Below are 13,810 nucleotides of genomic sequence, written 5' to 3' on the forward strand. Positions count from 1 at the left end.
ACAAAAACGAGTCAGAATGTGAACGGTTATGCGCATGTGTGCTGTGGCACGGCGCATCCTGTGACAGATGAGGGCACCAAATGGGCTATTTAAGCCAGATCAGTACACAGATCCAGTGCTGTCTTGTCTACAGCGTTCCCGTGAGTGTCCAATTTCCTGTTTATCTGTATCTGATTCCAGTTACCTACCCGGCTTTCTTTGACTATTCCTGCTCTCCACCTGCATCGACCCCGGCTTGAACTTTGACCACTCTCCAGTCTCTTCATCTGTACCTTATCTGACCACACTGTGTATGGCCAAGCTTGTCCAACCCTGCTCCAGTCTTCTGCTTCCAGCCTATGTAGCTCCGGTACCGCTGACCTGCATCCACAGCATACCTGCACTCCCTGTCCTGTATGTACAATCCGCCTGCATCCACAGCATACCTGCATACGCTGCCCTGCATCTACAGCTTACCTGCATCCGCTGTCCTGCATCCACAGTATACCTGCATCCACTGTCATCTGGCACACCACTCAACTGGAAGCCCAGCAGCTAGCATGACTACCGGCCCTCGTGTGACTCTGCACTCCTTTGCCACCTGTCTGCTCTACCAGGGGTCCCGAGTCAGAGGAGTAAGAGAAGCCTTCCTCTGCATATCAGGCTCTTCCTACCAGGTACGTGACAGCACCAGACCTGGAGGAAAGTGCATATATTTGCACTATATTAATTGATATATAATTATATTTGCATTTTTAGAAAGGATTGAGTACTCAAATCATCCCTGAAGAAGGAACATAATTCTGAAACATGTTGGGTTGCAACGCAGCAACTCTGACCACGGTGCATCTCTGGCAGTACCCAGGGTACAGTCTAGTATTTTTTAGTACTTATTTTTCATATGGATTAAATTCTTTGTATTTTCTTTCTATACATTTATGTATACTATCTCTGGGCATATCCGGCCCTTGCTCTTATCTTATTTTAAACTGGTGTGAATGAAAGCGGCGTTGTTGCCTTTTAACCTATCTACATTCCTACTTGATTTCTGCCTATAAAGTCCAAGGGGGTTATATCCTGCTGCACTTTTGTGCATCATACATATATCAGGATCTGTAGGAGGAGTTCTGTTGCCCTTTCTGCTGCAGATAGCTGAGACAAGATAAGGGTGAAGGTAAAGAGTGTGAGGCAGCTGCAGGAGAGGTGCGGAAGACACACAGAACGGCCTGGTGGACTATGTGTTGGACACATGTGATTTAGGGAGTCATCAATACTTGTGCGACATTATCTGTGATTTTCCTGGCTGTTTTTGAGCTGATTAGTGAAATATATTGTTTTGCTGTGGTAACGCTTGGCAATGAACAGCAGTACGAATTAATTTTTGCTTTTTTTAACATATTTGCTGTGTTTTATGCTATCAGACATCACAAGTGAGCTGATTTACCTTGGATAGGTTCTTGGCATATTTTTGGAAGAAGCTATTGTCGGTCCCTGTCTCTGGCAATCATTTTTTTCTTATGCTGACTTCAAAAAGAAAAACATGTGACCCTTGTGGCCAGTCATGAAGCTACATGACCAACAGAAGTGGGAAGAGCAAGGCAAGAGGACTCCTCTAGAAGAAATCATGTGTGCTTGCCTGTGTGACAAACTGCTGTGTTTCGAAGACTCATACCATTGCAGTAAGCTTTTAACCACCTCCCATCTAGAGCGATGAAATGAAGGTAAACACACCTGTGGCCTGGTTGTGCATGGCTGTGGAATATTCACCGATACTGGATTGCAGATGCAACCACAAGGAAGTCTGGCTGAGTGTACCTTGGGTGGGTATAAGTTGCTGGAGAATGCATGTGGAAAGTGTGGGAAGATTTTGACTTCCATCAGACTTTGGAGCTGCTTCAACCATTGTGGTGACTTTCTCCTTGCATTGCTACAGACCAATCTGACACCCAGCATAATAAAAGTCAACTGGACAGACGGAAACTTTACAGAACAGCTATTGTTGTTGAAAATAATTTGAATTTAATGACAAATTAAAAAAAAAAACAGCAGACTGTATTCCATTACCAGGTTATAATGACTTCAGAGGTTATCTGAATATCATGCCTGCTTAAAGGAGAACTATAGTGGATTTTGGTCTATGGTATTCCAATTACTTTTATATCAATATTTTTTTTCATTTGTATGAAATCTTTATCCTCAGAAATAGGGGACACAAAAGCTTATGCTGATCCTGTATAACATTACAATGACCCTGCATTTTACCCACATTTGGAAAAGTAAGAAATATAGCAGCCATAGTATGCATTATGTATTCACCTCTCCAGTACTCTCCACTGCATGATCCTATACCAGTGTCAAAAGACTCCTCCAGGCATGAGGTAACAAGTTGCAATCCCCCTGTCTCACCTAATAGGTTATTCAGAACCCGAAGGAGCAGTGGACTAGTAAAATGCAATGTCAGCTTATCAAGTCCGGGGATGACCCCCACTTCATGTAAAAACCACTGACTAATAGTTCTTCATGAATGTATGTTTGTAGGCAGGCACGGTTTACTCTGTCCTCTGTAGGTGGTGCTGTGTTGCTGATAGCTGTACAGAGGGAATGGAGGATGAGAGGAACTTTGTTCCTCTTAGCCTCCTTAGGTGTCACCAAGGGACGAGTGCTCTTATTGGGCACTGCAACAATAGTTGACCTCTGTGGCCATCTTTGGTGAGGACAGTGTTAATAAATTGCACTTCCCCTCTACAGTTGGCATGTATTTGCAAAATGGATAGGCAAGGGACAGGATCCGTGTTGGCTAGGGAGAAGGAGAAAGCATCTAGTCCTAGAGAAAGGATCCTCAGGTGGAGGGACAGAATAGGGACACCTTTGCTGGCTTTGCTAGCTCTGGACTTTAGAGCTGGTGATAAGGATCGACCATTGGTCTGCTCAGTGTAGCTTATACCGCACCCTGCCAAACAGCCACCCCTCTTCAACCAGAAGCTGTTCTGGTAATGTCAACCTCATCAAGGTGACACTATATGCACTGGGACTATTCTGCTGTGCCAATAACATGGCTGAGAGTTTCTGTACCTGTGACACCTTTGTCAGTGAGACGCTGTTACCAACTTGCTTGAGACTTTTAAGCAAATACCTTGCCGCTCTTCTTCACCTGTTATTTATTACTTACACTAAACTAAATAGTAACTGTGCCATTCTGTAAATACAAAAGTTAGATTACATGCTTTCCTCATCACTGCATTCCACTTTGCATGGTGTGACATCCCTATCCTTCTTGTGAGACTGCTGGGGAGTGATAAGTACCCTAGATCTTGCAAGAAGACACTCCATTCCAGAGCAGGAACATCTTCTTGCAAGATTTTGGCTGTTCTGCATTCCCCATGATCTTGCTAGGAGGAATATGACATCACCCTTGTCTAGGTAAAGTAAGTACATATTCTGCCTTTTTTTCTTTACAGGTCCATTTTTGAACTACTATTAGGCAGTGCCAGAAGTGTAACTAGAACTTTGCAAGCGCCGGTGTAAGAAACCATGAAGTGCCCCCCTGGTCACTGACTGGGGCACTCCCCGTTGATCCTGAAGCCCCTTTCTCCAATCGTAGGACCCTTTATTATGGTTCCGCAGCGAGCCACCTTCCTGTTGTCTTGGGGTTTCCCCACGGTGGCGGAACGCTAGAGCTCAGTCGCAAGTATAACCTTTGCGACCCTGGTAGTTCCGCCATTGGTCCCAATAGTTTTTTTTATTTGTTTTATTTTTTTACCATTTTACTTTATTTATTTTTATTTTTTTACAATTTTATTTTTTATTTTTTATATATTTTTTAGGCCCCCCCCATTGGGGAGCTTTGGTGAAATATGTCACTTTTGAGACAGAGAAATGGACTGAGGACAAGTTTATCAACCCCTTTCTCTGCAACCTCAGCTGTACAGAATGAACAAGAATAGCTTGTATAGTAAACACAGTTTACTATGGCTCAGCTATGAATGAATAAAAAAAAAAAAACGAGTGAGTGATCGGTATCAATCACTGACTATATTAATTGAGTCAAGACTCCACCCTGACAGACCCCTGCAGCAGCCAGAGGGAGGTGGGAGGGGAAAACCCGGCAATACTGCAGAGGGGTGATGGGGGCCGGGAGAGAGCACACAGGAGCCCAGGGCAGCTGGACAGCAATAGGGAGGTGGAGGAAGCAGCATGTGGAGGAACCAATGTCCTCCATTTCCCTTCTACAGCTGCTGAATGTATGCGGGAGTGAGAGGAGGAGAAGCAGGAATTCATTAGCTACATTATTATTATTATACAGGATTTATATAGCGCCAACAGTTTACGTAGCGCTTTACAACTTGAGGGTAGACAGTACAAATACAATACACTTTGATACAGTAGGAATTAGAGGGCCCTGCTCCTTAGAGCTTACAATCTAAGAGGGAAGGTCAAGAGATACAAGAGGTAATAACTATGGGTGATGTGCTGATTGAGAAGATAAATGTACAGTTGTTAGGTGGGGGCCAGATAGGCTTCTCTGAAGAGATGAGTTTTCAGGGATCGTCTGAAAGTGGATAAAGTAGGAGAAAATCGGACGGATTGTGGTAGAGCATTCCAGAGGATGGGGGAGGCTCTGGAGAAGTCCTGAAGGCGAGCATGGGATGAGGTGACAAGGGGGTTTGAGAGCAGGAGGTCTTGGGAGGAGCGAAGAGAACGATTAGGTTGGTATTTTGTGACTAGGTTAGAGATGTAGCTGGGGGCCAGGTTGTGGATGGCTTTGTAAGTTATAGTTAGTATCTTGAATTTAATTCGGTGACTGAGTGGCAGCCAATGGAGGGACTGGCAGAGGGGTGTAGCAGACGCTGAGCGGTTTGTGTGGTGGATGAGCCTGGCAGCAGCGTTCATGAAGGATTGGCTCCTTTCTATGCCACCGCCCCCGCCGCTCCCCTATCTAGGCACACAGGGAGGCCGCGTTGACCCCCTGGTATTCCCATGGAACCGGGTCGAAAGGCTACCCCTGCAACCCCTGTTGGTACGCCCCTGGGCAGTGCATTTCACAGGGAAAGGGGCTGCACAAATAAATTAACTTCATTTTACTGCAATGCTCACTTTAAGTCACGTTGAGGAATCAGGAACTACGTCACTCGAAAATAATAATAGAGATGGATTAATGCTTTAATATATTTTATTTTTAAAAAGGAAAGGAAAACATCAGATCAGACTGTCATATATAGTACAAAAGAAATGGCCAATCACCCCCTCAAAATAAAAAGTAGGGAAAGGGAAAGATAAAGAAATACTATAGAATAAATGTAAACCACATAGAAACCAGAGGACACCAAAATTAGCTCTCCTAATCCTAGCCAAATTAATCAAAATTCCAAGCAAATGGGAAAACAATTATGAAATGTTATTTTGTATTTTTAAATGTAATTGCAAACACTAGCATGATCCGATGTGCATTCAATCATTATATATATATATATATATATATATATATATATATATATATATATATATGCACAAATGTGTGAACTTTTCTATACGTTCTCCATCAAATTCACGTTGTGTCCTGTAGTGATGTCGGCTTCCTTCCAGAACTGGTAGATTTTCTCTTTGTGCCATCTGTTGCTTATCTATTGAGCTGTAATCAAAGAGAGGTCAATGTCAGCAAATATTAAAACCATATATAAATAATACATAGACCTTATTCATTCCTACTTTCTCATTGATCTATAACACAAAAAAATAACAGAAATACATTTACATGGACTTGTATATCCAGTATCAATGGTGTATACTCAAAAAGAATCTGCCCGTACATCAAACGATGATTATTTGAACATTGTTGGTTGCTTGAGTGTTGGTCTTTATTTTGATATGCTGTATTTCATTAACAGATTTTTATTTCACTAGAGGACAAGTGAAAATCATGTCTACTTAAAGGGGAACTATAAAGGGTTTTGGTCAATTGTATTTAAGTTTCTTTTGTATTGTTTTTTTTTAATTGTAGGCAATTGTTATTACATATAAACATTCAATATACTGTATGCTGTTTCTGATTTTCAGTGTGTGCAGTGCTTGCTGGGTTGTCTAATAGCAAAGTCTAGAACCAGTTCTGTACTTCATAGTTATAATTGAAGATGATTCAGCTTTGTGTTTAATCTGAGATCCTGCTATTAAATCTGTATTTACACCACAGCAGTTTTACATTTCTTTTTTTTCATTAAGCTGGCTGCTTTTTAGAAAAAAAAATGGACCTCTATTATCTTATAACGTCCATTGCTGATATTAGATATAAGCAGATAGAACTGAGCTACTCACAGAAGGTATAATAGACTTGAAATCCCTTTGCCTGGTTAGACTTGTCACTGTGGAATACGAGAACCATAGAATTGCCTTTGGAGTAATACACAGGGATGGTGCGATCCCCACAGAATGGACCCTTTTGTGTACCATCCATGAAGAGTTTTAGATAGTCGTACATACAGAAAGTGGCAGACTCTACATGGAAGTCACTTATGGTCAGGGCAATCTGAAAAAGAAATACAATTATGACTAACATGACAGCCTTGTGTTCATGCAACAAACAAATCATTTTTATTGCATATAAGTTATTTTTACAATTCATTGATGTTACAGTCTACCTGAAATAATATTTTACCTTAGAGCCATATTAAAGCCAAGAACAAACATTTATTATATTGCAGTTTACCAATTCTTACATGTGATGGCCGCTTTTGTTTTCTTTTTTAGGCTTTCTTCTATGTTAATTTAGGGATCCAGCCAACAAGTCTCTTTTTCAAAAGCACAAGCTATCCAGCAGAATGTATCAGTTTACATGGATAAGCCAAATCATTCAACACTGGCAGGGGTGCTTAAAATGATCAGCTTTATTTATTCATGTAAAACATTTATCCCACAAGGAAAAAAACTGCTGTAACTGATTATAAAATGTGAGTTGGAATTTGGATTCAACTTGTTAGTGTGTTTAAATCTGCTAATACATTTATTAATTCACCTGTCTACAAAAGAGTCAAGAAACTGATCAGCCCCCTCCCTTCCTCTCCCCTGTGCTCCTTTTACTCTCTAAAAGATTGGCAGAAATTAGCCCAGTGCTGCAAAGTCAAGTAAAGCTTTACAAACAGCTTACAAATGTCACACCACCAGTTTTCAGTCAGCTTCACAAATTACCATCAACACTTCCTGTCATCACTGGGAAATGATCCAGAAAGTCTTGGTGATAGATAGTCTTAGAGCAATCTACTTTAGATTTGCCAACAGCCATGTATTGTAATGCCCTGAACAATACATTCCATTTCCATTCATCCAGGTAGGCCCTGGTGAATGCTGGTAAATTCAAAGGGGGTTATATATTCAGATTGTAATGTGTCTGTCCAACATTAAATTTTGTTTGTGTGACAATTTTAGAAAATGTGGAAGTCCAATAATTAGGGAGAATTTTGAAGGCATCTTGTTTTACCTTATATCCAACAGGAGCTGTGATGGTGAAGTTACAATTCATGTTTGGACTGTAGTTCCCTGGGTATCCCGGAGATGTAAAGCTGCCTTGAGAGTTAAAGAAGGATCCTCCACACTGAACTGTAAGAATATAGATATAATCAATATAGTAAAGAGATTTATAAGAGTATATGACATAATTTTATGTTTATGTATATACTGTATATACAAAGTTCATCCTCCTTTTCAGAGTTCCAGGTTAATCTTAGGCTAGGACCCCACTCTCCAACCCTCAATGCAGAGCTCAGATGTAGAGATGGCCTACACAGGCACCAAATGCTGCTTCAGGGCAGGAATGGGAGAGAGTCACATGTTCTGCCTTACCCAGAAGTGTTTCACAGAGAACTAGTGAGAAAACAGGAGTGTCCTATGAAAATAAATAACTGTAGTGGAGATGGGTGGGCTACCATACAAACCTATTATTGTGTCCTTAATCGTGTAAGTGCAGATGCTGTAAAATCTATCCATCTTGTTCCCCCCACTGCACTGCTTGAGTTAAATGCTTCTTTAGTCTAGAAGATGATAAATACATTGAAATGTTTATCTTATTTATCCCACCACAGGCTTCTTCCATGCTGTACTACTGGTCCCTGAAGCTGCTTCTTTTTGCCTTTCCCCTGGCTGTAGACTCTCAGATATCATCAAATACAACACAGGATCAGCAGTCATGCATTGTATGTGAACATGTTGAGGGCTCGCCCACATACTGGGACATTGGAGAGCATAGATGACCACTGGCTGACATGGTAAGTTTTTGAACTTTCCCAATCTGCCCTAAGCAAAGCAAGCATTTAACCAATGCAGTGCTGGGGAAAAGGAAGTCTGGTCACTGCACTCCACCCTGGAGAATTTTGAATGATATTGTCAACCGCAAAGAAGTCCATAGGAATTTAACAAGCTCTTAGTTTTGCAGTAGGGCAGACATCAGGGATATACTGCAAGAAAGATGAATCTATACAGTATCTGATCCAAAATAAGCCATAGAGGTAAGTGTTATCACTCTTATGCCCCGTACACACGGTCGGACATTGATCGGACATTCCGACAACAAAGTCCATGGATTTTTTCCGACGGATGTTGGCTCAAACTTGTTTTGCATACACACGGTCACACAAAGTTATCGGAAAATCCGATCGTTTTGAACACAGTGACGTAAAGCCCGTACGTCGGGATTATAAACGGGGCAGTAGCCAATAGCTTTCGTCTCTTAATTTATTCTGAGCATGCGTGGCACTTTGTCCGTCGGATTTGTGTACACACGATCGTAATTTCCGACAACGGATTTTGTTGTCTGAAAATTTTATAGCAAGCTCTCAAACTTTGTGTGTCGGAAATTCCGTTGGAAAATGTGCGATTGAGCTCACACACAGTTGGAATTTCCGACAACAAGGTCCTATCACACATTTTCCGTCGGAAAATCCCACCGTGTGTACAGGGCATTAAAGTTGACAAACATACACAATGAACAATCTATCAAAACTTTGTAGTGTGAGGGCCTGACTGACTGATAATTCTAATTTTATATACTAAGAAACTTCATGGATTACCTCAAAGGTTGCAAACAGAAGTTAGAGGACATCAAACTGTTGTGCCAATAGTCCCTCCTTGGGAGGGATCTCCCCTGTATCTATGATTCTTTAGTGTCTTTCTCTGAACACTTTCTTTACTATTAAAATAAATCAGCATACCTGAGCTATATGAAGCTTGGAAGCTGACCCCAGCAACAGCCCCGTCACTGACGAACTGGACCAGCATCTGGCTTGTAGAAGCGATGAGTGGAGGGATGGTTTGACTTCCGCACATTTTATCCAACAACACAGGGGAGTTCTTAGAGGGGCCGTCATAGATCCTCATGTAGTCTGAGTCACAGTTAGGAGTGGATTGGATATTAAAGCTACTGAACTTTAATGACGCCTAAAAAGTGACACAAGGAAAATTTATTATCTACAGTAAACCCCAAACTTCACATATTTGTAACTGCAAACTGGGTTAATATGTAATTGCAATATGATGCAATCGATTACTATATTAATGCTTGAACAGTCCTTCAGAAAAAAAACCCACATGAATATGTAGGATTCTAATTTCTGTTAAACGATCTTGCAGCTATAGACTTTTCTAGCTAACATGTCTCTTGAAACATGTGTGTATTTTCCATAGTTTTTCCAGTTGACAGAACCTTTCTGCTCCCTCTGATTATTTGTTGCTTGTGGTTTCTTCAGGAAAACAAATACGCTTAAACAAGACACATTTGGGGGAAGAAACTTTTAACAGAAGTCTTTTGTTTAACGCTATATTGAATTAAGTCAAAGAAACCTGTGACTGTGGATATTGCAATACTGTTACTATTGATAACATACCTGTAAGAACCAGAGCCCCAAATTAATCCAAGACCCATTTTGTTCCTGCCAAACCCCCATTCCTACAATTACGTCACTATTAGATGTGGGGTAAAAAAAATCTGGCACATCAGAGTTGCCAAAATAGGCTTCCAGCAATGAAGTGGTAATGATAGTCTGAAGACTATAAAGTGGGCCATAATGAAGGGAGTATTATTTCAACATATGGAGCAATTGGTGATGAAAGCAGAGTATGAGGTTTAGAGGCATATACATCCTAAAAGACCTAGGGTAAAGAATATTTAGACCTATTGCTTGGCACTATACTAGTCAAGTCTCTATTTTTTTATTAATGTAAAATTTAGGTGGTGTACAAAACAATCTTCAGATGGCAGTTTATTTTCACAGCTAGGTTACTAGACATTTAGGGTCACATTTTGCATATCTACATCTTTCTCCTTACCCGTCCTGATGGAACCCTGATCAACCAAACACAGTCACCATTATTGGGAAAAGCAGAAGGATAGTTGTCAGAAGTGAAAATTCCTGTCTTATTATTAAGCAAAGTCGCACAGAGACCTGAGAAGTGAAAAATAGACATATAAATTGTATTTAGTCACTGGTGGAATAGACTGATAATAATATTAATAATAAATTGGTGGGCAACAGGGGAGGGGGTATTAACCTTCTATTAGATTAAAACTGCTGGAATTTTGAACTTAAAATCAAATGAACCTTGAGTTTAACCCATTTATGTTGAAGATAAAAGATCCTTAATGCCTCAATGCAGTGTTACAACTTTCGGAAGGTATGTTTACAACTACTTCGTGCATCCAGGTGAATTATACTTTGTTCAGGCCAAATTGTAAATTGTAAAAATTATATTTCCTGATATTTTACGCTTTTTTTTTCAAAGAAAACTGGCCAAATTGTAAATGTAATGTACTATATGACCCACCAAAAATAAATAACCCAAAATAAATTTGAGATGCAAGGGGATGCCACATATGTGTACATTATTTATTGTGTACACCCATAGTAGGGCCCAGAGACAAACGTGCACAGTTTGTTATTTTTTTGTCAAAACATTTTTTTTGCAAAACTGTAAAAATTTACTTAAAATGCAATCATAAAAAAATATCATTTCTAATGTTTCAAACCCATAAACCTACAGGAACTTACTGCATTGATAAAGTCGGTTAATTTTAGTTACATCCAAGACACTCAGTCCAATTGTCTGCCCAATAGGCACATTGGGGTCAGGCTTGGGGACAATTGTGGGTTTGTTTGAAGTGTTGGTGAATGCATAGCTGGAAAATGTTGAAGAGAGATAAGATTGACATATTACCTTAAAAATATTTTATAATTCATGGGTAATTCACCAGCTAATATAAAAGTCATGACTTACGCATCATAATGCATCACTGAACCGTAATCATATGGACTACCCAGGTTATTAGTGTCCGCTTTAGCAAAATTACCCCAGTATCCTGTAACAAGACAAAAGCAGTGATAATGTCTCTTTTTTAAAAACATGGCTAAATTCACTTTGTGTAAATGTCTGCAGTACCTTGAGAGATATACTGGAAATTGATGTCAACATAATTGTCACGATCACTTCTTACATGCTCATGGTAGAAGCCCAGTGCATGTTCTAGTTCATGTTGTATAATCCCCCTGTAGATGCAGCCTCCACCCAATGAAACTGTCTGGCTTCCACCAGTTCTTCCAAGATATGAGTAACAGCTAGAAATAGTAAATATATCGTTCAAAAGAGTTATGTTTTAATACCATTTGGGAGCCTAAGACAATAGTTTTAATAGAAACAATGAACAATGAATCTGAGCTACAGAAATAAAACAATCTATATCTATTTGTGCTAAGCTTTTAACCCTTCTAACTCATATCAGCAGGTGTATCCCTATGTATGTGCCCATTTCTAATAAGGGGTATGGCGTTTGGGAGCTAAGTAACGTTGTGCTGGCTCCCAGGACTGGATCACTGCTCACTTTTGGACAGACATATTTGGTTTTATTTTCATTGTAAAATTTTAAGTGGAATCCATTGAGTCTTTTGACACTAAGCCCCACTCCCTCAAAGTCACTTCCATTTTTCTACTATATACTCAATGTTAGCAGAGCTGGGATAAATATTTTATGTCCTTCTGCTATTTCTGCTATGTACACAAAAAAGGAGACAACCAAGAAGCACCTTGTTGTTGGCTTGTGACTTTCACATGTATTTGCAATTGTACAGAGGAGTTCCATAGTTTTTTTTGGAGGAAATTAAAAAGAGAAGCCATTATGCACAAATAGGTAATGTAAAGTCTAAGGTGTTTATGTTTTAGATGCCCCGTACTGTTTCTCTTTTTGTGAAGCACTATGATAGACAATAGACAACCTTACCCATCAGCAGGAACGATGTCGATGTAATCATCTTCTGTTGTAAGAGGCACAAACCTCACACAAGTCAATGTCTCAAACTCGGCCATGGCCAGCACAATACTATTCAGGTCACCGGGACCTGGAAACAAAGATAGAAGGTTGGGTTTCTACAAATAACAGATAGCAACGAATACTGTAATGCAAGAGAAGAAAGAGGGAACTCACTGTAGCTGGATGCTATGATGTAGGGAACAGGAACAGTACCATTATCACTTTTAGGCCAAAGGCAAGAAGGACAGTTTATAGCGCTGCGGTCATTCTGTACCAGCATATCACCTCCATACATGGGTGTTTTGCTATCTGAAAATACAGAAAATGGTTATAGTTAATACACTAAAATGTATTGGATTTTAGCTGCCCATACACTGAACTGGCTGAAGTTTGCTATGTGGGTGGCTGTGTCAGTCCACTCTCACCTGACATTCTTTGATTGAAAAAATGGACGGATCCAAACAGATAATTTTAGAACTAACAGCGGCTGCATCTAATCAGATGCAGTACAGTACAGTGTTGGGGTATACAACAGAATAGAATAGGCACAGTGGGAATCTCTGCATCCGAAGGAACCTGTTAGATATTTTCATGCAGTCCAAAGGCCCAGTTTTTCTCAGTTCCGTGACACAGCCCAGCCCTGTTTGTAAGACAAAAACAATTCCATAGCTCAGCTCACCAACCAGTCTGCTGACCAACGAAATTATCCTGTCTAACCATCTGTTAAAAGCAGGGGTTTACTAAGCACACATTTGCAAATGCATGTGAAAAACTGCAAGGCCTCGTCACGGCACCCTGTGTTGCTTGCAGTCCTAACACTACAAATTTATAAGTGTCTCCACAGTTGAAGCACCTGCTTGGAATGGATAGATGTGGGGCAGGTGAGCCTGGAGGCAGCCCAAGCCCTCTTAAAGGAACAGGAGCTCAGTGGACACCCAGCAAGAACACAATGGCAGCAAAGGTGCCCAATATGTCCCAGGGCCATATATACGAACCGTAACAAAAAACTGGCTACTGCCCCCACCTTTTTGTTACAGCCCTGTTTGGCAGGGGAGGAGACCTGATTTTGCTCTGCTGCAGTGAAGTTGGCCTCTTGAATCTTCCCATGCAGGACACAGCAAAGAGCGAGCCCCTGTGTAGAGCCTTCCCACTATGGAGGGCAGAACTTAGAAATGCCCAGGAAAATGCTAAGCTTAGCTTAACCCCTTCCCACCTGGGCAACCAAAACAAACTAACCAGCTAATCTGTAAGCACCTGCTTACACACAGCTCTATTTGCTGTTAATAATTCAACCTCTTTATCTCATAAGTTTCAATGCAATGGTAGAAGTGAATAGGAATCACCCATCAGTCTTTTTTTAAATGAAATAGTGGTTTTTAAAGACTCATTCAGCAATGACGAAGATCTTGTAATTTAAGACAAGAGTGCCATGTTTCTCATACGCTATTGGCTAGTCCATCAGTGCATGATTTAAAGGATCCTGAAACTACTTTATTGAGTATAATTGGTTATTGTCTATTCCTTTGCCTGGATTTAGCGCCGTCATAATGC

The 13,810-nt window shown here is 40.5% G+C and overlaps 1 protein-coding gene across 1 annotated transcript in view; it reads right to left on the reverse strand.

The window, feature by feature from the left end:
- Positions 1-6,280: 6,280 nt before the first annotated feature.
- LOC141117812 (embryonic protein UVS.2-like) overlaps positions 6,281-13,810 on the reverse strand; it is a 116,510-nt gene continuing 108,980 nt past the window's right edge. Inside the window, exons 11-19 of the mRNA XM_073610843.1 lie at positions 12,434-12,568; positions 12,230-12,347; positions 11,395-11,570; positions 11,233-11,314; positions 11,007-11,134; positions 10,288-10,403; positions 9,174-9,399; positions 7,448-7,566; positions 6,281-6,499 (exon numbers count right to left, since the gene is read on the reverse strand). Of these exons, the coding sequence (XP_073466944.1) occupies positions 6,281-6,499; positions 7,448-7,566; positions 9,174-9,399; positions 10,288-10,403; positions 11,007-11,134; positions 11,233-11,314; positions 11,395-11,570; positions 12,230-12,347; positions 12,434-12,568 (1,319 nt within the window). The remainder of the gene's footprint in view (positions 6,500-7,447; positions 7,567-9,173; positions 9,400-10,287; positions 10,404-11,006; positions 11,135-11,232; positions 11,315-11,394; positions 11,571-12,229; positions 12,348-12,433; positions 12,569-13,810) is intronic.

Source organism: Aquarana catesbeiana, linkage group LG13, assembly GCF_042186555.1.
Source record: "Aquarana catesbeiana isolate 2022-GZ linkage group LG13, ASM4218655v1, whole genome shotgun sequence".
In the NCBI taxonomy this organism is placed as follows: Eukaryota; Metazoa; Chordata; class Amphibia; order Anura; family Ranidae; genus Aquarana; species Aquarana catesbeiana.